Below are 27235 nucleotides of genomic sequence, written 5' to 3'. Positions count from 1 at the left end.
TAAATAATTTTCAGCATTGAGAGTGACAATCCTGAGTGTCCTCTCGGGCGCTGTCACACTGAGTTCCTGGAGGGAAAGTAGGCAAAGCTAGACCTTGGCCCCTTCGTTTCCGACCGGTACAGAGGCTAATTTGGAGAGTAGGAGGCACATGTCTGTTGCTCTCTTTGAAGAAGCCCAGCAAGATGTCAGACCTGCTCTCTGTCTTCCTGCACCTTCTTCTTCTCTTCAAGCTGGTCGCCCCTGTGACCTTTCGGCACCACCGGTACGATGACCTTGTGCGGACCCTGTACAAGGTGCACAACCAGTGCCCCCACATCACGCGGATCTATACTATCGGGCGCAGCGTGAAGGGGAGACTGCTGTACGTGCTGGAATTCAGTGATTACCCTGGGACTCACGAGCTCTGTAAGTCCTGAGCGGTTCTCTGTGTCCGGAGCAGGACCTTCCCCTTACAAATACCGTAACTGGAATCGTTTCTAGGAAGGTTTAGGGAACCCTTCGCCTGTAAAATATGACTTCTTCCTTAACTCCTGAGAAGTCTTTCCCTGTCCCTTGGGATCTGTTTCCTTAATACCTAAGCAGTACAAAGCGACTCTTCTGTCTTGTCCCCTTTCCGACCGTTCTCTCTCCCTCTCATTCCCCTTCTTTTTTTATTTTTCTTGTTAGTCATCTTTCATTATCCAATGGCTCCGAAGCATTGCACAAATCATTAACCCTTCTAGCTTTGCCAAGAAACGAGGGTTTAAGAGTAGCTCACCTGGAAAGGGCAGTGCGAGAGAGCATGGTGTCCTGGACAGAACTTGAGAGAGGGGGATTAGCTATAGTCATTGGATTATTTTTGTTATTGTTGTTAGTTTATTTCTGTTATCAGAACAGCCCATGTTTGGGTTAAGAATGAGAAATTACACAAGAAAAAATCCATCTACAATCTTACCGCTTGTAGGTAACCATTGTTAATGTGTTGAGGTATGCCCTTGCAGACTTTTAAAGTGCATACTCAAACTTACCCTTCTCATAGGCACATTCTTTCATCAAAGCAGAGTCATCCTATCACTGCTTGACTTCCTAGTCTGTTGTGGATAGCACCAATGTCTGTAAGTACAGACCCAATGGCACTTGTGGGCGCATAATGATGGTCATTTGTTTCAAATTGCTGCTTTACCTAGAGCAATTGTGACATTCAAGTTTATCAGTTCCTCCTTCAAACGATCAACCCCAAATCACTCTTTCCTTTCCATGTCCACATCCCAGCCCTAACCCAGCCTCCATCACAGTGCGCCTAAATCACTGCACTGATGCCTAAAGCGCCTTCCAGCTCCTAAGCATTGCCACTCTCTGAACCTTCCATCTGGCACTCAGATGCCAGAATGATTTCCCTAAACACTGATATAATGTTCTCACTCTTGAAAACCCCAGCGTACTGTATTCTGGCCATGACAGTTTCAAAATCCCATAGAGGAAAGGCCTGTGGGATGCCGTGTTCTTACATGGGGATAAGAGCCTTGTTCTGAAGCTGCACTTGCAGAGCAGACACCTGCTTTTCCTCAGATCCCACGTTTACTGTGGCTGTCAGTGAACATAGGGTTAGTCCCCCTCATCATATCCTCTTTTTGTTGCCTTTGTATTTTCTAGCATTCAAGGCCTTCCTTGATACTTTTCATACACTAGCCCTCATCGACTGCTCTTTTCTCTGAAGTCCTGCAATTTTGCTGTTCATTCACTCATTCCTTTCATTCAGTCATCCTATAAATATTTACCGATAGAACTTTTGTAGACTCCAGAAGTACAACCAAGAATAATACAAAGACCTTACCTCATGGGCCTAAATTCTAGTGGACTAACATTGCAATAAATGGGTAATTAAGTACATATTATGTCAAATGGAAATAAATGCTACAGAAAAAACTAAACCAGGAAAGACAGGATTGCCATGGAGTATGAGGAGGAGCTGGGAAGGCTGCCGATGCCCAGGAGAGACTTCTGCCCTGAGGTGGTTTTCAGCAGAGATCTGACAGGGGAGCACACTATGCTGATGTGGGGGTGAGGGGAGTGACAGGCAGAAGGAAGAGCAAACACACGGCTCCAGGAGCCAGAGCCTGCGTCACACACACGAGGGAGAGTGAGGGCGACACAGTGTCTCAAGCAGAATGGCCAGGAGGAGAACAAGAGGACAGAACCAGGTATTTGGGGGTGCCTGGCAACAGGAGCTCAGGTAGGGCATGGTAGGACTTTGCAAAGATTTTGGCTTTTACTTTGAGTAATGTGAGAATCCACTGAGCGTTTGAACTAAAGAATTATGTGATCAGAGTTAAATTTTTAAAAGATCACTTTGAACAGAGATCAGCCAACTGCAGCCCAAGGCCAGCCACCTGCTTTGGTGATTGTTTTATTGGAACAGTCACATCTGTTTGTTTTTTGCACTGTTGGTGGCTGCTTCTACTGAAAGAGTTGCAAAGCAACATTGGCCATAAAGCCTAAAGGATTGCTATCCGGCCCTTTACAGAAAACTGTTATAAACCCTTGATTTAGGAGAATAGACTACTAGGGCTCGGCAGATGCAGGGAGACCAAGTGGGAGATTTATTACCATGATCCAGGGGTGGGGGCAAAGGGATTGAACCAAAATGTGTGTCAGCAGATGAGTGGATAAAGAAGATGTGGTACTGACACACAGTGGAGAACGGCTCTGCCATGAAGGAGGGTAAATCTGAGGCATTTATAGGAAAATGGGCGCCTTGAGGCCATGATGTTAGACACACAGTTTAAATAGTGCATGGTTTCTCTTTTATGTAAAACCCAAGATATAAATAAAGAGCAAAATAAAAGCTAGATAATAGCAAGTAGGAGCTCTTTTTCAAATGGGGAGGGGAACAAGAGATGAAAGGAGGGGAAGAGAGCAGAAAAAAGGAGATGAAAAGAAATTAGAAAAACATAGAGGTAGAGCTTTTGCAAATGGCAAGGGGACCACGGCGGGAAGGAGCAGGGAGGGAGTGGAGGGGTAAGGAGCAGGAAAATAACTAGGATGCGTTATGTACATGTACTAACTACCCACAATAAATGTAATAATTAGGTACTGCAAACGTGTACTAATAAAATATTTTTTTAAATTAAGAGATTGAAGGCATCTGAAATAACTTTTCCAAATTTTATTTTACTGAATAAGGATATGAAGAAAACTATCAGTCATCTACTATCACCAAGCTTTCCTAAAAGAAAGACATTTTAACACCAGGCAAAACAAGAAAGACATAATCCAGCAGTGGTGAACCTATGGAACATGTGCTGCAGCCAGCTGTTTGTTGTCACTGAAAGCTCTAAAAGGTTCACCATCGCTGATAAAATCTAAGATCAAAGAAATACCCTAAGATTAAAGAACACACATTGTGGAAAATCTGCCAGACAACCCTTGTGAGCATTCCAAGCATTCTTTTGGAAAATACTGCTGTAAGAATACTAAGATACACAATAATAGACTGTGTTCTAAAGAAAATTAAGAAATATATACATTTCCAAGGCTAGGTCCAATAAAGGAAATAAGGCATGTCAAAAATAGTTTAAAAAATTGTTAAAACCAAGAGCAGACTGCGGTAAATTCCATAGAAGGGAAGTCAAGGAAGAGCTCGCTCCCAACAAGCAGAACCCAAGATGATGTCACAGAGTAAGAATGAAATGAAGAGTGTGGAATCAAAAAAGATATAGAAGCAGGAAAATATTGAATGGGAAAAAAGTCACTTGGTTTCTCTCCTTCCTTTTATTTTTATTTATTTATTTATTTATTTTTGGTTTTTCTCCGGTACCGGGAACCGAACTCACGACCTTGCGCTTGCCAGGCAGGCACTTTTGCCGCTGAGCTAAATCCCCACCCCCTAAAAAAAATTCTTTTAAAGTATGTAAATAAAATAAATAAATGAAAATAAAAGAGTAAGAATGATTTCTCAGTTAAGATGATCAAAGAGGAGAGTACTGAGACAAAAATAAACTTCTTATTCTGTGCTGTAGGACATGGCCTTCTCAGATATGAAGGAGGGATTTTAGTTTCCCACATGCCAGGAAAATTAAGTTTTCGACTGGAATGATCAGCAGTGGTTATGTTATCACCAAGACTACTTTAGAGAGAGGTGTTAGGGAAATACCATCCTCATCCTGAAGGATTTGTCTCTGCAAAGCAGTGTGCTAAGGTAAATGGCACAGCAAATGCTAGCTGGGCTTTGACTTCTATTATTTTTCTTAGCTAAAAGTCCTCAGACATGTTACTTAACCTCTTTTATCTCCCATTCTTCTTCAGTCTGAGCTTAAAAGTGCCTACTTCACAGGCCTGTGAAGATTAACAACAATAAACATCAACGCACAATGGAGGTTGAATTAATGGTAGGCATTATGAGCCCTGACATGAATTCTGGGAACGTCGGCAGTTGCAGTCGGTTAGGAAGGGGCTCAAGAACTATTGGCAAAGACTCAGTTAAAGCCTGAGATTTCCCTTCATTCATTATTGAATGGATCTGAACAGATCCTACTGCAAGGTCAGTGGCACATCCAAGCTTTCCCCATCTTTTCTTTTTCTGCCCGTGCATTTCTTCACTTGTAGTGGAGCCGGAAGTCAAGTATGTGGGGAACATGCATGGCGATGAGGTGCTGGGCCGAGAGCTTTTGCTGCAGCTGTCGGAATTCCTGTGTGAAGAGTTCCGGAACCGGAACCAACGCATCATGCAGCTCATCCAGGGCACACGCATTCACATCCTGCCCTCCATGAACCCAGACGGCTATGAGATGGCTGCTGCCCAGGTATGAGAAAGAGCAACTACATCCATGAAAGGAAAGTAAACCCCAATAGGCAGTATGCTCCCTGGCATGCTGTGAACGCTGCTCAGAGATAAATGTCAGGGAAGGCGGGGGTGGAACCAACAGAAATATAGTGAACGATGAAGAATTAGGCTCCCTCCCGTAGCACCTTGAGCAATACCGGTGGGCTGGTCTGAGCCTCAGTTCTGTGCCGCCTGACCTCAAGGTTTTATTGTGAGGATCAATGAGTCAGTATATGATGCTGAATCAAACACAAATTCGACTCTTGCCATCTCACATAACCTGGAAAATACTATCCAGATGTGAAGGGATGAGGCAAAATATACCCTTTCCTGAACTTTTACTTATTCCTGAATACCCTTCTCCGTCCCACACTACCTTCCCATTTGTGTATATGGGGAAAATACCAAGGAGATCACACTTTCCCCAGATTGGAGGGTGGGGAATTAATTGTCAATTCTTTATTCTTTATTATATTTCTGGAGGGTTTGTTACTCTACTAATATAATAAGCTTTTCAATTTTTTTATTTTGGAGTTATGTCTACAGCAAGAAAAATGTCTGTGGAGTTTTTTTACTTGTTTCCTAACATAAATTCAAAATGTCAGTGTGTCTTACTTTAAATCAATAGATTTTTTTTGTGGCTATGCATCAAAATAATAGGTGAAGATTTTTGAAATATAGATGCCCAGGTCCTGCCCTAGACCTATTCAAGGGTAAAGCCAGGCATTTATCTGCCTTGCACCATAGATATGTTTCTTCTAAAATCTATGTTTAAATAAAGGTGGGGGAGCTAGAGGGGGTTAAGTTAAAGTATGTTTTAAAGCTACTTGAGAATATGGCTGTGGGTGAACGGAGGCAGATAGGGAAATACAGTCAGGATGTTGAATCAAACACAACTTTGACTCTTGCCATCTCAGAACTTCCTGCTGAAATGACTCAACAAATGAAAAAAGAGAACATTACCCACTCCTGAAAACAGAGAAGGGCCCACTAATGTGCCTCAATACTTGAGTTTTCCAAATAGCAGGAAAATTGGAAAGGAATGTGGGGGAAGACCCCAACCCAGTTATTTTCTTTCATTAGCTTTCCCTATATTATACTGGGGAAACTGGGAAACCAACTCATCCTTATCCACATCCTCTGTAATACAAAGAGCAGCAGAAAGTGGGGAAACTTCTTGCCAGCCCACCAGTCCTTGAGCTGTGTCCGGGAAGCCAGTCTTCTCCGCCCTCCTGGCATGTTCTTGTTCAGAGGGAGCACACCTTGAACTTGAACATGAGAGGACCCATCAGGTTCTCAGACAACATTGCTGCCTGGTATGTCCACAGGAAACCGGTCTGCATGATTATACAGGGGAGATTTTCCTAGCTACCAGACTTTAAAGGCACAAGTAGAAAATCAGAATAAGCCCCTCCCTAAGATGTCTGCATCCTAATCCATAGAACGTATGAATTTTTTATGTTACTTGGCAAGAGAGATTAAGGTTTCAGTTGAAACTAAGGTTGCTAACCATTTGACTTAAATATCCTGGATTACATAAGTGGATCCGGTGTAATCAACCATAAAGGTCCTTTACATGTGGAAGAAGGAGGCTGGTAGTCAGAATCAGAGGGAGATTTGGGGGTGTTACGTTGCTACCTCTGAGGATGGAAGAAGTGATGTAGATGGCCTCTAGAAACCGGAAACGTCAGGATGTAGACTCTCGTAGAGCCCTTGGGAGAAACATAGCCCTGCTAACACCTTGCTTTTAGTCCTGTGAGTCCCATTTTATTCTTCTGATCTCCCAAACCATTAAGATAATATATTTGTGCTGTTCAAAGCCACTAAATCTGTGGCAATTTGTTACAGCAGTAATAGGAAACCATTATGTCACCCTCCCTGTTGTCAAGGGAAACTTGTTTTAGGGAAAGCCCCCTCCCCCCACAGTGGCAGTGCTGAGAATGGAATCCAGAACCTTACACATGCTAGCTAAGTGCTCTACCACTGAGCTACACCGCAGGCCACTTCTTGCCCATCTGAAGACCAGTGTATGTGACAGATCAACTAATGAAGCCCACAGCTGTTAGTACTGACAGTTAAGAGCTAAATTGCTAAGAATGTGCAAGCAGTGAAAACTCCTGGAAGCATAAAAAAAATCATCACGTTCTAGAAGTGAATGCCAAACTTAAAAGTCGGATCAATGGTTCCACCGGGACAGAATTGATGTAGGAAGCTTAAAAGAACTTTTTAAAAAGTTACATTCTCAGTGTGATCTGAGAATAAAATATAATCAAGATGTCACAATAAAAGGAAAAACCTACGATCAATGAAGATTTCTTAAGGAAAATCTGAGTGGTAGGACATCTGAGTTTTCAGCTGCCCTCAACGATCCATTCACCCTTGCAGGAACAGCCAACAACTTGAGCTGTCCTCTCTCAGTTCACAGGGCTGCAGTGGACTCTAGTGCCCTTCTCCAGTGCCACACAAAACATTAAATGGCATTTCAATTTTGAATGGGCCTCTTTTCTACCACTTTATATATTTAATTATTTACATCTCTCTTTATCTCCCATGTATGCTGTGAATGCCTAGAAAGCTAAAATAATGTCCCATTTAGTTCTTTCTCTAGGGGCTGGGGGTTTAGCTCAGCGGCACAGCACCTGCCTGGCAAGTGCCCCAAGTTTGATTCCTGGTACCGGCAAAAACAAAACAAACAAACAAAAAAGGTAGTTCTTTCCCTAATGTCTATTAGATAATTTTGAACTGAGAAAGACTTAAGGAAATGTTGGTTGATTAAATGTCTGACTGACTTGAATGAATACACGAGCAAATAAAGATAAAATCTAATGTATGAGCAGAGAAATTAAGGGATCCAGAAAGTTAATACTTCTCAGAATAAATGTAAGGATCCTAATTTTTTTAAAAAGGAGGAGAGTTGCTTACTATAGTGCAATCACTTTGGAAAACAGCTCAGCAGTTTTTCAAAAAGTTAACATAGACTCATGTCCCAGCAGTTCTCCTACATATGTATCCAAAGAGAAAAAAACAAATCCAACCAAAGACATACACATGAATGCTCATGGCAGCACTGTTCATATTAGCCAAAAAAGTGAAAACATCCCAAGTGCCCTTGATAGTAACAAACCACACACACACACAATTCCTGCTCAGCTGGAACCTGTGACTGGTGTTATTTGGAAATAAAGCCTTTATAGATATCATTAGCTGAAGTCATAGTGGATTGGGTGAATTCTAAATCCAGTATGATTGATGCCTTTCTAGGAAAGAAGTTATAAAGACAGACAGACACACCGGGGAGAAGGCCAGGTAAAGGTGGGGACAGAAATTAGAGGGATGTATCTACAAGCCAAGGAATACCAGAGATTTGGACCCATTCAAAACAAGAAGACGCAAAGAGGGAGGCTTCCAAAAGTATTACCCTGCTGACACCTGAATTCCAAGCCTCCAGAGCCGTGAGAGGACAAATGTCTGTTGTTAGAGCCTCCCACTTTGTAGTAATTTGTTACAGCAGCCCTAGAAAACTAAAACAGCCTGTCAGCTAGTGAATGAATAAATAAAATGTGACAAATTCTTTAATAGAACTATTTAGTAACAGAAGGAGTGAATGCTAACACATGCTACAACATGGCCAAATTTCAAAAACATTAGGCACAGTGGGAGGGGTGGGGAGAATACATGATGTATAATCCCACTTACGTGACATGTCCAGAGGAGGAAAATCCATTGAGATAGAAAATGATAACCTAGGGGCTGGGGATTTAGCTCAGTGGCACAGAGCCTGCTTGGCAAGCACAAGGTCGTGAGTTCAATTCCCAGTACTGGAAGAAAAAAAAAAAAAAAAAAAACAAGAAAATGATAACCTAGGGCTTCAGTGAAAATGAGAAGTGATTAAATAGGAGTAAGATTTCTTTCGAGGGTGGTAGAAATGTTTAAAATTAGATTGTGATGATGATTGTACAACTCTGTAAGCATATTAAAATCCTTGAATTATACATTAAAAACAAGTGAATTTTATGGTATGTAAATTATATCTCCATAAAGTTATTTTTTAAAAGCAATCAGCCAGGCATGGTGGTACATGCCAGTAATTGCAGCACTCAGGAGACTGAGGCAGAAGGATCACTTGGAGTTGGAGGCCAGCCTGGGCTAAACAGTGAGTTGAAGGCCAGCCTGAACTACATATCAAGATTCTGTCTCACAAAAAATAAAGCAATAACAACAAAAGTTTCCACACTTTTATGGTCTTGAAACACCCAACACTTGTTAGAGCTTTTCCTGGGATCTCTGCTCCAGCAATGGGCCTTCAGGAAAATTTGAAACACATCGCTGGGTCTTTGGGTAAGTGAAAGAAGAAAATGCTACATCATTTGATAGATTAAACAAGTAACTAAAAGAGCTATACAGTGTTCTCCAAATAGAAAATTCAGTCTGAAACCTTCATTTTTCATCTCTTCAACTTTCTCCTAGGGCCCGAACACATCTGGATATCTGATCGGCAGAAACAATGCAAATGGAGTGGACCTAAACCGAAACTTCCCTGACCTCAATACCTATTTCTACTACAATGAGAAGTACGGAGGCCCCAACCATCACTTGCCTCTTCCAGACAACTGGAAAAATCAGGTAGGAGATTAAAATTTGCAAATAGAAGCAAGTAAACCAGCATCTGAAAATTCTTGCAGAGCTGGGCATGGTGGCACATGCCTGTAATCCCAGAACTCAGGAGGCTGAGGCAAGAGGATTATTGCGAGTCTGAGACCAGCCTGGGCTACAAAGTGAGCTCAAGTCCAGCCTGAACTGCATAGCAAGACCCTGTCTAAACAAACAAACAAAAAAAATTCTTGCAGAAAGATTGCTAAATAATCTTCACATTAACTAAACAAGCAGGAAAATTGAACATCAGCTTACCTCTGTGAATTTTTCTACAGCAATATTTGTATCTGTCTTAGTTACTTTTCTTGTTGCTCAGACAAAATACCCAACATAAAAAGTTAAAGGAGAAAAGGTTTATTTTGGTTCTTTATAGAGGTTTCAGAGGTTTATAGAGGTTTCAGTCTATAGTCAGCTGGTTCCAAGGCAGGGTGGCATAGAGGAGAAACAGTTCATGGCAGGGCAGGCAGAAGAAAGCAGCAACAAGCAGCAAAAGTAGAAAGCTGCAGCAGCAGCAAATAGCAGCAGCAGCAGTGCAACCACAGGAGGAGGAGTAGCAGCAGCAGCAGCATATCTTCTTTCTGTCCCTTTGTATTCCATCTACGCTTTAAACCTATTGATTGGTACCACCCACACACAGGGTGGGGTTTCCATTATCCATACCTATAATTCCAACATCACACCCTTAATCCAGCCACCTTTGAAACTCCCACCTATGGCTGCATGAAGCTTTAAGGGGACAAATAGATACAAGCCACAACAGTATCTTATGCTGTTTTGTATTTATTCCCTCCCCCAGTATAGAGCCCTCCAGGAATCACCTGCTAATGCTCACTAAATGTTTAATGTTAGTGGTGATAGTGGTGAAGGAAGTGAAAACAATATCATGTACTTACATGGTACTTAGCAATTTCACAAAGTCTCTCTCTCTCTCTCTCTCTCTCTGTCTCTCTCTCTCTCTTTCTCTCTCCCCCTCTTTGCCTCTCTCTCACTCTCTCTCATTATAGTTGTTACTTATTGAACACAAGGCCTTCATAAATTTTTTTTTTATTTTGAGAAGGGTCTCACTAAGATGCCCAAACTGAGTTCATACTTGTGATCTTCCTGCCTCAGCCTCCCAGACTGGTGGGATTAGAGGTGTGCACCATCATGCCTGTTGCACGAAGTTTTTCATGGCCGGCATTTCAGTAGATCATCAGTGTGGTAAATGCATCAATTAGTGCTATCTATCTTTGCTTTATAGATATTACACTTGTGGATAAAATGCAGTGGTGCCTTAGTTCACAAACTTAATTTGTTTTATGATTTTGGGGAAGATGGCACCAGTTCTGTTTGTGTAGGGAAGATGGCCATGGTTTGGTTTGTCACCTGATGTGGAGTTTGTGAATGGAAGCAAAATGTTAGATGCTTTTGTTTGAGAACCAAATTGTTTGTGAAATGAAGCACCACTCTAATTTAAATCTGCATAGCTAATAACTGATAGACTCAGGATTAAAATCTGAGCCTTCCAACTCTTTGGGTTTCTTTTGTTTTGTTTTTGAGACAGGGTCTCACTATGTATTGCAGGCTGGGCTTGAACTCACTTACATAGCCAAGGCTGACCTTGAACTCACAGAGATCCTCTTGCCTCAGCCTCCTGAGTACTAGCATGGCCAGCACACCCAGCCTTTCAACTCTTAATCCAACATCCTTTCTACTACACTAAGCTATTGATAGAGAACTCCAGCAGTCTATAGAGAAGTTTCTCTCACATGTGGTAAACTTGATATATCTATAGACGGCTCTAGAAAGAGGTTCAGGAAGTCTAAACTTTATGGGTTTTTTTTTACCCTTACAGTTTTTCCTCTTCCCCAGCTGTATGACCCTTGGCGCACACAACACTGTCCCTGCAATCCCCTTTGGGATTGGAAGATGGGGCCTTCAGAGCTGACCCTGGGTCCAGGAGAAGCAAATAACACATTAATACCATATAATCTCTAAATGTCCATCCTGAAAGGAGAAAAAAATCACTGAGGGCTATAAATTATATATACTGCAAGTGCAAATGGATTCAGGGCTTTCTTTAGAGTAACTACTTAGTATATTATAATTCCACATAAAGTTTCCTTCTGAAATGGGGTTCTATGAACTTAATTTTTGTAACCAGGTTTCCAAAGGTCAGAATTCCCCAGCCACACTTCTCCTACCTGTGGGACTGACTTTTTCAGATATGCTGCCTCCTCTTCCCAACACAATTATCCCAGCGGCCATGGGGCAGCTCCCATTGCAACTTCCTCGCCAGTTTCTCCTCTTGTCACAGGTGGAGCCTGAGACCCGGGCCGTGATCCGGTGGATGCACTCCATCAACTTTGTTCTGTCAGCCAACCTCCATGGCGGGGCGGTAGTGGCCAATTACCCGTACGACAAGTCCCTCAGACATCGGCTCCGAAGTTCTCACCGCACTACCACTACCCCCACGCCTGACGATAAGCTTTTCCGGAAGGTATGCAGAACAGCGGTGTGTCCTGCCAGGGGAACTCGGGGCTCGGGGCGGGCTCCACATCAGTGACACAGGACCCCCGTAGGAACAAGGCCACAAAAAATAAGAGATAATACCACGGCTTGTTGGGGTCTTACACTCTACTAAATTACATTTTGCTGTAAGTAATAAGCCATGAATTCAGGAAAAAGTAAATTAAAAGGAAAAGCTTCATAATATAAAAAAGGAAAGCTTCATAATATAATTACCACAATGTAAAAAATACCTAATCTAATAACACGAAATATGCCAAAAAGCTAATAGTGCTCTCGGTAAGCTATTGACTTCTAAATATGGATTCTGGGAACCTGATTGACAGTTTTATATTAATATGCCTATGTTAATGAAAATGAGACCATGCACATGAAAAAGGTTTAAATAACTATTTGAAACAATACAGTATTAACATATATACTAATTTTTATATCCATAATGTATTAAATATATTGAATAATATAATAAATTTATTATTTTCTAATAAAATGTATCAACTAAATTATAAAATTATATATGATATGCAAATATATTACTATATAATTATGTAGTGGTATATAAAATACCTATACATTGACATGTAATTGCTATATGAAATACATATATACTGATATATAATGAATATTGATAGTCATTAAGGAATGAATTATACAGGGAATAATACCAAAAATTTTACTAAGCAAGTGTATTATTATATTTTTTTCTCCAGTAATCTCATTTCATCAACTACTATGTCATCTTTTTATCCCCCCCCCCCCCCGTAACGGGAATCAAACTCACGACCTCACACTTGCCAGGCAGGCGCTGGGCCGCTGAGCTAAACCCCCAGCCCCTCAACTAGTATAAGAAAGCAAAGAATCTGGTACGGTGGCACACACCTGTAATCCTAGCATTCAGGAGGCTGAGGCAGGAGGATCACAAAGTCAAAGCCAGCCAGGGCTACATAGCAAGTTCAAGTGAAGCCCAGACTACATAGTGAGATACTGGGTTAAGTAACCCTTAGCTATTGCAGGCTGGCCCGTAATCTCCCAAGCAAGTGGATGGCAAAGGTTTAAATAAATGAGACAATGCAAATGATTTCAGGGCTCCAGGGACTAACTCTCTTACAGTTTTGATATTCTCTGAGTCTAGACAAAGACCTTTCTGGGCAGCCCATATTTATTTGATTTACAAACAAAGGAGGGGGATACTCAAGAAAATGGGAATCTGGGCAGGACTTTTCCAAGTAATACATTATGTTAATTTAGGAGAACTGTGTTATCTCCAGGAGGGCCTTCTCAGCAGAAGTGAGATGCCTGCAGCTACAGTCTCCTTTAAGTTAATTGAGGTTGGAGCCAGACGTCCTCAGCTGTGGCCTTATCTTGTCCTTTGAGATGTCACAGCTTCACAGGCCAATACAGGCCTCAGGGCGACCAGGGACTCACAGAGGTTTGTTTACTATGAGTCTACTGCCTCTCTTCAGACAAGGTGCCGAAGCTTCAGACAACTCACCAGTAAACGTGGAAAGCCAATTGGTTAATATTAAATCCTGCTCAGAGCTACTTTGTCGTGGTCTCCAACAGTGAGACTATCTCAAAACTCAAAACAAAACAAAAGAAGTAATGAAAGAAAATTATAGAGAGAATCTGAACATATTCTTCCAACACGTATCTCTTGCCAGCCAATAAACGGTACTACTGCTCTACTTGCTCCTTGATTTCTTTTATAACATTCAGCTAGAAAATGGTACAATTAGAAGGCACTGCATCATCTGGTGCACCCTCCCTTTGCACATGAGGAAACAGCACTGGGAAAGTGGAAAAATCAGAATGCAGACCTCTTAACTCCAGTCCACATTACACGCCCTTATATATATATATATACACAGCAACAGGCTTACGTATTCATACACACTAACCCACATTCACACCCTTACACACATATGCACACACCATCTATCCCTGATCATATGACCTTACACTAAAGTATACAGTATTTATACCTGGTAGAGCTTCTTGGCTTATACTTTTTAAGTGTAAGCATTGCCATTTGAGTTGGGAATATTCAGGGTCACTTTCTGCCTGCTTTCCTTCCAGCTGGCCAAGGTCTACTCCTATGCACATGGCTGGATGCACCAGGGTTGGAACTGTGGGGATTACTTTCCCGATGGCATCACCAATGGGGCTTCCTGGTACTCTCTCAGCAAGGGTAAGAAAGGTCCTGGGAAGTGCTGGCATTTAGGTAAAACAGTGCCCATTTCTCCTTTTGACTGACCAGTTTTCTCAAGGAACCAATGGGAATAGTGCAGCATTTTGTACTCTCATGGAGACCTGAAAACATGGAAAAGTCTCAGGCTGGCATTTGGTGTCATCTCGTGATTCTTTAAAACTGTGGTCCTATAGAACTGGTTGTTTATGCAATAGATTAGGGCATAGGGGAAAAGACCTAATGGGACCAATTGGTGAAGGGTGTTATGAGTAAATTGGATCCAGGTGCGGCGGTACATGCCTGTAACCCCAGCATTTGAGAGGCTGTGGCGAGAGGGTTGCCATGAGCTACATAGTGAGTTCAAGGCCAGGCTGAACTACATAGCAGGACCCCATTTCTCAAAAAACAAAAAAAAAGTAATGGGTTGAAACTCAGTTTGCCCACTTAAGAGCCCACTTATGTGGCTTTGGACTAAGTAACCTCCCAGTGCATTGTTTTCTTCATCTGTAATTTAGAATAATAATATTTGCCTCGTAATTTTGATTGTTTAAATGAAATAGCACATGTACAGCAATTGGGAATGCCTGGATTATAATGTTAGGTTTTTAAAAGTGGCGTAGAGTATGCTTCATAGAACAACTGACAACCAAAGAAGCTGACCTGACAACACCAGTTCTTCAGTACCCTAACTGCCCACCTCCGCAGCAGGAGGTCGCCATAGGCACAGACCCTTGATAACATAGCCTCAAAGAGAAGAGAGCTCTAGCAGAGTTCTCTCTCATTCTCTGGGCCTGGCTCGTGGACAAGGTCAAAATAAACCTCTCATTATGAACTTGTGGCACATAGGACGCCTAAGCAAAGACAAGAGGCTGAGGCAGAAAGCTAGGTTTTTTCAGAAATCGTTTGTCTTTCCCCATCCTCTCAAGTCTGAACTGGCGTCAGCCCAGGTAGCACACTGGTGAAAGCTGAGCCGCTGGCCGCACCTGTGGAAAACGGCAAGGAAGTTAAGGAGCTGCCGTGTCTTAGGAAGGTAGACTTCCTGCGGCCAAAGCTGACTTGAACACAAGGGAGAAGATTTTGTTATACACTGATTTCTTCAGTTTGTATTATGAAAGCAGGATATATACCCTCCACACCAAAAACAGCAAATGTACTTTTTCAAATTACACTTGCTCTTTCTCTTCTCTCTCCCCCTCCTCCCCTCCTCCCCCCTGAGAAAGCAGGGCCCGTGCCCCTGAGGGTGAGTGCTCTAAATTAAGCCGGTACCACTCCAAGATTTAGTTTATCAAAAGTGATTGTTCCAAGAGGGGTCTACGGCTCCTCAGCATCAACACCTGTTGGGGATTTGTTAGAAATATAAACTTTGAGACCCCATCCCCACCTAGGCCCACCGAATCAGAAACTCTGGGATAAGACCTTGCAATCTGTTTCACTGGAAGGTTCGAACGTCAGGTGATTCTCAATATAATGAACTACAATTACTATTTTCCCTCTTACTCTGGTCTGCTCCAAGAGCAAGTGAAAATTGGCTAAATGGATAATTATGTTTCGGTTTTTACTATGGTAAAATACACACGATACAGTCTTCTCTCTTCATTTCAGTATGCAGTTTACTGTTACATTGGTGATGCTGTGCAACCGGCAGCACCCACCTCCAGCACTGTTCATCTTGGCCGCGGTCCCTGACGACCACCGTTCCACTTCTCGCGGTTATGATTTTGACAACTCAGAGTTCCTCAGAGAAGTGGAATCATACACTGTTTGTCTTTTTGTGACTGGCTTATTTCACTTAGCATGATGTTCCCAAGGCTTATGCGTGTGGCAGCACCTGTCAGAACTTCTTTCCTTTGAAGGCTGGATGATATCCATTGTATCTGTTACACTGTGTTTATACATCCACCTATCAGTGAACACTTGGGTTGTTTCTACTTTTTGACTGTTGTGAATAATGCTGCCACGAATATGGGTGTGCTTGTATCTCTCTGAAACCTTGCTTTCAGTGCTTTTGGACATATTTCCAAAAGTGGAATTGTTGAGTCATATATTCCATCTGTATTTTTCAAAGAAATCACCAAACTGTTTTCCATAGCAGCTGTACCACTTTATATTCAGTGCACACACTGCTTCTTGGCCTTTCAGCTGAGATCAAGTGTATATTTAGCATACAGGTTCCAGTTGGTGAGGAACCTGTGTTTTGTGTGTGTGTGTGTGTGTGTATCTATAGACACCATCCTAATAGGTGCAAAGCTGCATCTCATAGTAGTCTGAATTGCATTTCCCCAGTGACTAGTTCTGTTGAGCATTTTTTTATGTGCTTGTTGGCCATTTGTGTGTCTTCTTTGGAGAAATACCTATTTGAGTCTTTGTTCATCTTTTAATATAGTTTTTGTTTTTTATTGTTGAATTTTAGGAGTTCTATGTATTTTGGATATTAAGCCATTATCAGAGACTTTACTTATACATATTTTCTCCTGTTCCATAGGTTGCCTTTTTACTCTGTTAACGTTCTCTTTGTTTATATAAAATTTTTCAGTTTTTCTGAACTCCAATTTGCCTTTTGTTTTTTGTTGCCTGTACCTTTGGTGTCAGAGCCTAGAAGTAACTAACAAATTCAATGTCATGAAGTTTTGACCTATGTTTCCTTCTAAAAGTTTTATAATCTAAGTTCTTACATTTAGGTCTACAATCCATTTTAAATAAATTTTTGTATATGGTGTTATTAGAGTCGCATTTCTTTTCCTTCTCCTTTTTCTCTTCTGCCTCCTTCACCTCCTCCTCTTTCTTTTGCACATGGATATCCAGTTTTCCCAGCACCATTTGCTGAAGACTATTTTATCCAATTGAATGGCCTTGGCACCTTTGTCAGAAATCATTTGACTATGTTTGCAAGAGTTTCCATTGTATTCCACTGGTCTACAGTAATTCCTTGGTTCATGACTGCTTCTATTCTCAAATTCTGCATTGGGTGACAAATAAAGTTGCCATTGGGTGACAAACACAGCTATGGCCATCTTCCCCAAACAAATACAGGTGCAGCTATTGTCCCCAAAATTATAAAACAAATTAAGTTTGTAAAGCAAGGTACCACTGTATTTGTCTATCTTTATACCATGCTCTTTTGATTATTGGAGGTTTGTAATAAGTTTTAAGCTCAGGAAGTGCATCTTCTAGCTTTGTTCCTTTTCAAAGTTAGTTTGGCTATTTGGGGTGCCTTGAAATTCTGTATACATTTTAGGATAGAGTTTTCTATTTCTTCATAAATAATCATGAGGATTGCATTGAATCTGCAGATCACTTTGGGTAATATAGACATCTTTAAATGGATAATTTTTAGTCCAAACGAATTTGTTACATAAATGCCACCTTAACAATCAGAAACATTAAAAATAGTACATCCAACTGAATAACATAGAAGATCAGAGCAGTCAAGCATTTAGTGGAGAAAAAATAAAATACTGTTGCCTTATGCTTTTTCATGCATCACTTTCTCAGTGAGAACTATTTTCATAGTAGTGTTGTGTTTTCAGTTGGTGTGAAGGCTATGAAAGCAAAATATTAATCTCATCTGTAGTCCCCTCACCCCAGGTCTGAAGAACATCATAGTTTAAGGAAAAAATATCTTCTCCTAAAAGCAGTACATGTATATACTCTTAATAATCAGGTCCAGTTAATAAGGTGACTTTGGAAAATTAAGTCATGAAGTAGAAAAAAAACCAGAAAATGTAAGTGATGGAATGGGCATTAATAAAGTATACTGGAAAGAGAGAAATACATGTGAGCTGGGAACCTTGGGAAAGAATTTATGGAGAAGAGTAAACACACATCAAGAGGTAGCATAGATATTCCCAGCACTTAGGAGGCAGAGGCAGGAGGATCATCACCGCAAGTTCAAGGTCAGCTTGGACTATGTAGTGAGTTCAAGGCAGCATGGACTACATAGCAAGACCCTGGTTTGAAAACAAAAAAGAGGGAGAATAGAAGATGATGAAGGTCATGGTGTGAAATTGTGATTAAAAAGAGATAAGATGGGGTGAGAACCTATTTGTACAAATCTGCCAACTCCCTTTCCCCCCAGGAATGCAAGATTTTAATTATCTCCACACCAACTGCTTTGATATCACACTGGAACTCAGTTGCAATAAATTTCCCCCCCAAGAGGAATTAGAACGGGAGTGGCTTGGTAATCGAGAAGCCCTAATCCAGTTCTTGGAACAGGTAAAATCTCACTTTTCAGCTTTCATGATTACAGAAAGAGAAGTGTCCTTTAGTGGAAGGCTAGCTTTTTTGTGTAGCTATAGTCTGATTTTGCTATGACTCAATACATTTGAATTGCTTCTATAGGTGAGGTTTAGTCATTCAATATGACTGACCACAACTATCTGTAGAAAATTTACCATAAGGTAGGAATTGAGTAAAAAACATCTTTATCCATACAGAACTGATTTTCTGTTGAGGACATACAATAAACACACAATAAGCAACATAAGAAAGTTTTATAACATGTGAAAAGAGAGAAGGTAGGAAGGGGACTGAGAAGGGGACTTTTAAACAGAGATTTCAAGGAGTTGAGGAAGAGAACCATGCAGATATCCAGGAAAAAACAGTTTCCTGAAATGGATACAACAACAAATGTAAAGCCAACAATAGGCATCTGAAAAGATGCTTAACTCTAGAAAAATGCACAGGGAAATACAAATCAAAAACACCGTGGAATAGTACCTCACCCCCGTTAGGGTGGCTGCTATAAAACAACAACATAGAAATTAACAAGTGTTGATAAAGATAAGGGAAAACTGCAACCCTTGCACACCTTTGGTGGACATGTAAAATGATGCTCCTGCTATAGAAAACAGTGTGGCAACCCATCAGAAAATAAAAAAATAGAACTACCATAGGAACCAACAGTACCACTTTGGGATATGTTTCCAAAAGAACTGAAAGCAGGGTGTCAAAGAACTATTTGTACACCTTTGTTCATAGCAGTAGTTTTCACAACAACCAAAAAGTAGAAGCAACCCAAGTGCCTATTGGTGGATGAATTTATAAAAATGTAGAGAATGCCTACAATGAAATAAATTCTCGTCCATTTCCCAACATGGCTGAATACTGAAGACATTAGGCTAAGTGAAATAAGCCAGTCACAAAAAGGCAAATACTATGTGATTCCACTTACATGAGACATTTAGAATAATCAAGATCATAGAGACAGAAAGTAGAGTGGAGGCCTCCAGGGCTGGGGGAGGGGAAATGGAGAATTACTGTTCAATGAGTACAGAGTTTCATTTTTATAAGCTGGAAAGAGTCCTGGTGGGTGGTAGTGGTGCTGACTGCATATTATGAATATGTTTAATAACATTGAACTGTATACTTAAAATGGCTAAAATGGTACACTTTCTGTTATATTTATTTTGTCACAATTAAGCTTTTTTAGTTAAAAAAGTCCAAGATCAGGACAGCATTGTGGCTAGAATTGGAGTGGGTCTCCAGGATCAGCTTGCTCATAGGGACCTCAGCCTTACAGACCATCATAAGAAGTGTAGCCTTCGGGCTGTGGATGTGGCTCAGTGGTAAAGCGCTTGCCTTGCATGCATAAGGCCTTGGGTTCCATCCCCAGCACCACAAAAAAAAAAAAAAAAGAAGAAGAACTGTAGCCTTTGTCCTTTGCCCTGAGTGAGTCAGGTCTTGAGTAGGACAGTGACATGATCTGACTCAGATTTATAGGATTACTCTGTCTGTTCTGTTGAGAAGAGATTACTGGGGCGAGGGAGAATGGACCAGTGAAGGAGCTATTTCCACCTTGGGGAGATCAAATGTGAAAACATGAGAAATGGCTTTGAGACGCTAAACACTGTACCTGTTTTGTGATCATAACTCTGTAGTGTTCACTTCTTCCTACAGGTTCACCAGGGCATCAAGGGAATGGTGCTTGATGATAACAATAATAATCTCACAGGGGCTGTCATTTCTGTCACTGGGATTAATCATGATGTCACAACAGGTGGGTCACCATTGCGTGAGAGTGGGAAGGGAGTCTCACTCCTTATCTTCAGCAGAACTCACAGGCCAGTTTGAAAGCTGATGAGACCAGCAAGGACAAAGATACTGGGGTGGAGCTCAAAGGAAGGAAGGGTTTACTGGACAGAAGGACAGTAAATTCAGGGGCTGGATCAAGCAACCAAGATGTTTAAATAGAAAAAACAAAAACAAACAAACAACAAAAAAACCTTTCACTTGTGCAGCAAGAAATCCCTGAGAGGCAAGGACCAGGGAAGGAAAACGTAACTTCTCATTAGATTCCAGGAGTCACTGTCGCGCACAACTTTGTTGGAAATATTTCTGGGCTGGAAGCTATTAGAGGCTCACATGCTGGTGTGAAATGTGGTAGAAAAGAGGGCTGTAAAACTCAAGTTTCGTTTTGTCCCTGACTCATGCATTTTACTACATGTCTATTTGGGGAAAAATTAGAAACATTGGTTTAAATGGACTTGCTGCAGGGCAAGATTGATGGAGGCAGATCTTGGAGTTACCTGGAACCTCCTAGAAGGGTACAGAATTTTGTCTTAGTTACTATTCTCATTGCTGAGACAAAATACTTGACACCCAAAGTTAAAGGAGGAAAGGCTTATTTGGCTCACAGTTTGTAAAGGTTTCAGTTCATAGTTGGCCGGTTCTAAAGCAGGGAGGCATGGCAGAGGGGCATCGCAGAGGAGAAATAGTTCATGGCAGGCAGAGAAGATAGCAAGGCAGCAAGCAGCAAGCTACAAGCAGCAAGCAGGGACCCTCTTTCTATCCCTTATAGTTTATCCAGGTTACACACCTTTAGGGTGGGTAGCACTCACAGCAGGGTGGGGCAGCCTTAATCCTAGCATCCTATCATGAATCAATCCCAGAGTCACATCTTTGATTCCAGCATCATACACCCTAGATCCAACCACCTCTGAAAAGCCCCGCCTATGACTATATGAGGCTTTAAGGCGACATTTAGATAGAAACCGTAACAAATTATCTCACAGAAGAATGGTGCTGCTGACTGACCCAACTCAACCTGATCCTGCGCAATCCTTGAGGGTTTTGCTTGTTTGTTTTTAATGGTTAGCAGTAGTTAAGGGTAGGTGAAATTTCCCTAACTCACCATACCTCAAATCCAGCAAGATTCAGCCACATTTTCACCAGGCAAATATTTATTACCAAGCAGGCTGTCTGTTTAAGCTAGATGAAACCTCTGCTTTATGTTCTTTAAGGGAAAGAAAATATTTGAAAAGCAGAATTCTATCCCCTATAGCAGTGGTGGCAAATCTATGACATGCGTGCTGCAGCAGTCTGTTGGTATCACTGAAAGCTCTAAAAGGTTCACCATCACTGGCCTATAGGCATCAGACAACCAGAATCCTCCCATCCAGTAGCTGGATCCATGCTGTTCAGGAATCAGACTTCAGGCACCATCCCTAACAGCACAGGCTTCAAGGCTCGCTAATTCTCATACTCCGGTTAAGCAAGGACATAAGAGATCAGTAAATATTTAATTGTCTCTCAAACTTTTTAGGCATCAGTAGTGAATGCCACTGATTTCATCAAGAGGTGCTCACTTAGCAACATTCATTGTGCTAAAATTAACAAGTTGACTAGTGAAATAGATGAAATAATGAGAAAACCTATTGCTAGCATTCATTATGCTACTTAGCAAAGCATTTAGTGATGATTAGAGATAAAGACAGCTTTTGGGCCCTTCCTAGATGCTTCTGGAATGGGGTCTTTCTGATACAATGCTAACTACTCCTGAGTGTGAGCCATCAATTAAGAAAATGACAGCCCCTGGGCTATGACTTAAACTATTCGATATATACATAATATGACTCTTTTTTTTTTTTTTTGTCTTTTTGAGACAGGGTCTCACTATGCAGTTCAGGCTGGCCTTGAGCTCACTTTGTAGCCCAGGCTGGTCTCGAACTGGCAACGATCTTCCTGCCTCAGCCTCCCGAGTGCTGGGATTACAGGCGTGCTCCACTATGCCTGGCGATATATACATAATAACACGCTGCCTTTGCTAAAGAATTTTTGTAAATTACTATAGACCTTTAATAGGTGGTAGAAAAAAAAGATTTCCTCATTATTGCCTGCATCATTCTTTATTGCATTTATTATTGCAATTATCTATTACTGTGCACTTAAAGGAAAATTTAAAGATATCATGGTGCCACAAGAACAGAAAGTCATTAGCCAAAATGCTATGTTGCCATAGAAAAATAGACTTCTTTTGATTTTTATTTCACCTTTAGCATACTTTTGAAAGTAACGGAAGAGATATTAAAAATATGATTCTCCAAAGCAGATCTTTGGTAGGCATTTAGTCCACTCCTCCCACTACATATAAAATAACATGCGTACAACACTACTGACCACAGATTATCCAATTTAAGATTGCCATGGCTGTTGAGGCAGGTTGTGCACTGCTCAACTGAGCAGCTTTTCCAAGGTTTCTGACTTAGCCTCTGTTTGAGTGCTCTTAATTTTATCAAACATTATGCTTTTCTGTAGTAACTGTGTTTAGCATGACAGTTTCTTCTCTGTCTAGCAAAATCAGCCTCCCTGCAAGTTAAAACCATAGTTCTCATTCTTATTTCTTTAAGTAAACACCATCTCTTCAGAGTGGCTTGTCAAACATCAAAACAGAGGTCTCAAATGATTTCCTTAACCAGGTGAAGAATTAACTTTAACCTTTCCTCTCTCCTACTGAATCTGTATTGGAAATGAGTCTGTATTAAAATACAGCCTCTAGAAAAGAACACAAATCTTTCAGTGTAGAGCACAATCAACCTTCTTTCTAGCAGCTGTTCCCATTAAGGACCGTGCTTATGACTGATTTAGCTCTGCGTCAGTTTTATCATTCTGTTAGGAAAAACCAAACCTGTGGTCAGCTAACATGTCCAGATCCCCTTTCAAATCAAGTTTGCGTTTGGGCTGGGTCTTTCGTCAGCAGACTGAGTTATGTCCTTGTAACTCTTAGGTGAACGTGGTGATTACTTCCGGCTGCTGCTCCCAGGTACCTACACTGTCACAGCCACAGCACCCGGGTTCAACCCAGAGACAGTGGTTGCAATTGTGGGTCCCGCAGAACCAACACTGGTGAGTCCGGCTGTGTTTCACACAACAGTTCAGATATCACTTTTACCATGTCTCAACAACCAGTTGCATAATCTTTGCTGAGCTTCACCTCGTTCTCTCCTATCCTCAGTTTTCTTTGATCACTCTCCTGTTATGTACTTCCCTGTATCCTTTAGGGTTTTCCTCATTTTTCTGTTTAACTTGGATACGCTGCCTAATCTCTTAGCCTTGGTTTTCTTCTCAGCAAACTGGCGTGAATAGTAACTCTTTTGCAAGAGACTGAAAAGAGAAATTGCACATGCAGCGTTTAGTAGTGACTGACACGGTAGCAAGCGCTCAACAAAGGTTAGTTTGTAAATCCCGGAACGCTGGCCCAGATACCCCTGGTTCCTATAGTTGTATTATCACTGCCATCAGAAAGGACTGTCACCAGGTGGCGCTCTACGGCCTTCAAGTGCCCCGTGGGTGCACGCAGGCTGGGTTTTTGCTTGCTGCAGCTGAGAGCCAGCTGCACCCCGCGTCTCTGTGGCCATGTAGAGGAAGGACAAGAAGTGAAGAACCTCCTTGATTTGCAGCCTGGAACTTTTCCAATTAGGTTAGAGTAGAGTGGACTCTCGGAGCGTTAAGAGCTCAGAGGTCAAGTACACTAATCCTTAGGTGTCTAAAATGAGAAAGTAGATGGGGTCCTGCTTAATGCCCATCTATGGACCTTATTTCCTAAGCCAGTGCCTTCGTAAGGCCCCCTCATTCTGTCCTCCTCCATCTCTGACAGCTGTAGAGTGTAGTAGGCTCCCTCTCCCTTTCTCAGCACAGCGAAGGCAAGCGGAGCATCTTTTTAATTACAGCAATGGGAACTATTTGTGGAATAGGTGCTGTGTATCAGTCACTGTATGAGAGCTTTCCAGAATTACATCACTGCCCTTCACAACAACCTTATACGGTAAATAAGTACCCTCATTTCTGCCCATGGGGCCTGAGAGTTAGAGAAAATAAGTCATACCGTGTCACTCCATGAGAAAGTGGTGGGAGCGAGGCATTAAACTCACCACAGGCTCTTCGAGTTGCCTCCTAAGCTAACGGCTCACTGCCACGGTCAGTGTTCGTACCCCGCAGTTTTAACAGATCAGGGTAAAAAATTAAGTCATTTGAAAAATTTTCTGAAAGTTCAAGATAATCCCAACCTCAGCCCCTCTACTACCAACTCTTACATATTACAATTACTTGTATTTGCAGATGCAGGAAGAAAAGTAACTTTTCCACTGCAAACTGAGCTGATCCCAATTCTCCAACCAGTGCAGCCTCTTTCCTTTCTTCTTTATTACACCCAAAAAGCAAATCACGGGCCAGTAGCTGGAGGCAGTAACAACTAAGAGTCTGTTTATTGATCAGAACAGTCTGTTTCTCTCCCCATTTGAAAGCAGATAGCCATCTGGCTAAAGAAAGGAAAAAAGACTGTTTACTAAATGGATTTCATGTTCCTATTTTAGACACGCTAAAATGTCTTCCAAGGTCCAGTGTTCTCATTGCTTTCCCCATGGCGTCCAGATGTGTGGCTCCTTTTGTTTTCCTGTGTCCTTTGCTTGTTTTGTTCTTTCCCTCTCCCTCTCTCTCTCTCTGTCTCTGTCTCTCTCTCTCCCCTCTTCAGCCCTCCTTTCCTTCCTAAATTTCTGTACTACTAAATAGAATGGTACAGCACAGTCAATTCTGATTCCCCCATTCCCCCTCTTAAAGAAATAGCAGAACCGGCTGTGGCTTTTTGTGGAAAGGGCAGGAAATAGCACCACAGAGGCCTCTCAGTCAGGGGCATGTTTTTAACTCCCAGCTGGCTTCAGCAGCTCAAGTGTTCCAAGGGCGGGGCAGCCAGGCGAGCCCCAGGGACGTGTGGTGCGGTGAGAACGCCACCACTCCCTCTTTTGCTGCTGCCTGCCAGAGCTCTGCTGCTCCCCGCACATCCGTCAGTCAAAGGCATCGTTTCATGTGTGCCTGGCCAGAAGGGAAGCCCCAGTTTGTTTCCTTCAAAAGGATGCAGATGCCCGTGGAAATTTAGGGTCTCAGGATCCGTACCGCAATCTATGTCATCTCTCCTATCTCTGTTGCCAAGCAGTGCGGCTCAGGTGAGGCACTTGGCAGGCCTGAGCAGAGCCACTGTGACTCACCGTCAGCACAGGGGAGCTGGGTATTAGGACACCATCAATCATAGCTCTTGTCCAAAGAACGGTATTGGTGAAATCATAGTTTAAGGGGTAGAAATATTTTTTTCTAAGACAAATAAAATAAATGTATAATTTGTTCAGCCACACCCTACGTACCACCAGTGATTTTGCACTGCTTTGGGGAAGAGTATTAGCTGAGTCTACAGGACAGCACTGCTCTGCTCTGGGTCACCGCTGTAAGGATTCTTCCAAGTCTCGGGCCTCGGAGCCTGCAGTGCTGAAAGAGAATCTGCACTGGCCTCCCAGCTTCTGCTCTTTCCTTTTCAGGTTCACTTCCATCTCAAGAGAAGCATCACTGAAGTGAACCCTGGGAGGAGAGCTCCCAGCGGAGGGCAAGGGGGCAGAGTGAAAGCGCAGCCCAGGACACAGAGAAAGAAGGACATGGCCGTGAAGCAGCCACATAGAGGCCCTGCCTGAAACCCGAGGAGCCGAGCCTGGGGCGGTACTTCACAAACTGTACTCCTGCTTTCAGATCCCATAGGGCATGCTTTCTGCTTTATTATCTGGGACATATTTAAATATAAGCCTATTCGGACCAATTCAGAATGGTCTCAATCTGTTCCAGGACAAGCCCTGTCTAGGCTGTCATGAAAGGAATCAGAAACCAAGCACAATGGCGCACAACTATAAGCCCAACACTCTGGGAGGCTGAAGCAGGAAGGTCGCAATTTTAAACTTAGCTTGGGCAGTTTAGCAACTTAGTGAGACCCTGTCTCAGATTTTAAAAAAGGGCTGTGGATGTAGCTCAGAGCAAAGGCCGTGGGTTCAATCCTCAGTGCTGCCACAAAACAACAAATACTTGTATAGGGGGATGAAAACTGGCCCAGTTGTGCATATATCCAGCAGGATTCAGAATGTTTCTGGTTCTGAGAGCCTGACTTAGGCCCGGGCGCAGTGCGTGCAACAACTGGTTCTGCCTGATTGGCCACTCTGTCTGCAGAGTCTAGCGAAGAGCAGGGGCTCCACGGAGATTTATTGAACGATGACCAAGGCTGAGGTATCCATCATGAATACTGCGCCCAAAGTAAAACTTGGTGCTTCTGAAATCCTGCAGGTCATCTCCACCACAGCCAGTAGTTTCCTTGAGAAGAAAATTTGCCGTGCAACATTTAGCGTCTTTCAAGACATTTTCTGTGTGTGGGGGTATAATGCCAATGCCCCAGGAGAACTGGGCTCTGTGTGGGTGCTGGGCCCAGTGGTACAGAGTGCTTTGTACCTTTCTGAGTTCCCAGAATGAACCCATTTGTGCTAAAAGCATTATGGAAGGTTGGGGTATAGCTCAGTAGTACACTTGGATGAAGCCCTGGGCTCCATCCTCAGAATGGCGAAAATAAATAAGCAAATAAATAAAAGTGTTAGTGAGCACAGTAGATGTTACTAAAGATTTTGAAGGGATATATAGTTTTTCAATGCACACTTTGTAGAACAGATTCATAAATGCTCACTGAATATATTGGGGTTCCGGGGTCCCCTGTCCCCAGGCCTGGGGGGAGGTTCGGCATTATGCACCTCCTTTTAGGGCTCAGCCTCAGTGAGACAGGGCAGGCTCTGCCTCACCCACCAGGACCCCTAATTAGCCCAGCTCTTTCTTACTGCCCAGTGGTTTACACCTCTGTGTGCATAGTTCCACACCCGTCAGAAGCCCTCAAACTCCTCTGCCAGCTGCCAGTTAGGATTGACACGGAATTTATATCTCTATTACTGAGCCATTTCTCAGCATGCAATCAAAAGGAAAACAAAAGAAAATGAGTCTTTTCCCACTTAGAGAAT

At 42.2% G+C, this 27235-nt stretch overlaps 1 protein-coding gene across 2 annotated transcripts; it reads left to right on the top strand.

Annotated features, from left to right (window-relative positions):
* On the top strand, positions 1–26008 carry Cpn1 (carboxypeptidase N, polypeptide 1). Of its 2 annotated transcripts, XM_005407682.1 has the most exons (9): positions 5–405; positions 4585–4781; positions 9269–9424; positions 11751–11933; positions 14039–14150; positions 18226–18365; positions 20049–20148; positions 23155–23273; positions 25733–26008. In XM_005407682.1, the coding sequence occupies exons 1-9, from the start codon at positions 183–185 to the stop codon at positions 25880–25882; spliced, it is 1380 nt and encodes a 459-aa protein (XP_005407739.1). In that variant the 5' UTR covers positions 5–182; the 3' UTR covers positions 25883–26008. The 2 variants fall into 2 exon arrangements, with proteins under 2 accessions (XP_013361699.1, XP_005407739.1); XM_013506245.1 differs by lacking the exons at positions 18226–18365; positions 20049–20148 and having other exon boundaries at positions 1–405.
* Positions 26009–27235: the final 1227 nt, after the last annotated feature.

The sequence above is a fragment of the Chinchilla lanigera genome, unplaced genomic scaffold (genome assembly GCF_000276665.1).
Source record: "Chinchilla lanigera isolate Chin_1 unplaced genomic scaffold, ChiLan1.0 scaffold00106, whole genome shotgun sequence".
NCBI lineage: Eukaryota > Metazoa > Chordata > Mammalia > Rodentia > Chinchillidae > Chinchilla > Chinchilla lanigera.
Note: the sequence above shows the minus strand (reverse complement) of the source record. Positions and strands in the feature narration are given on the sequence as shown.

Bases quoted from the DNA above. Each gene is read 5' to 3' on its own strand.
- Cpn1 (XM_005407682.1), top strand. From the start codon at position 183: ATGTCAGACCTGCTCTCTGTCTTCCTGCACCTTCTTCTTCTCTTCAAG. The intron at 14,151-18,225 runs GTAAGAAAGGTC...CTTTCCCCCCAG, and splicing joins CTGGTACTCTCTCAGCAAGG to GAATGCAAGATTTTAATTAT. The intron at 20,149-23,154 runs GTGGGTCACCAT...TGTAACTCTTAG, and splicing joins TAATCATGATGTCACAACAG to GTGAACGTGGTGATTACTTC.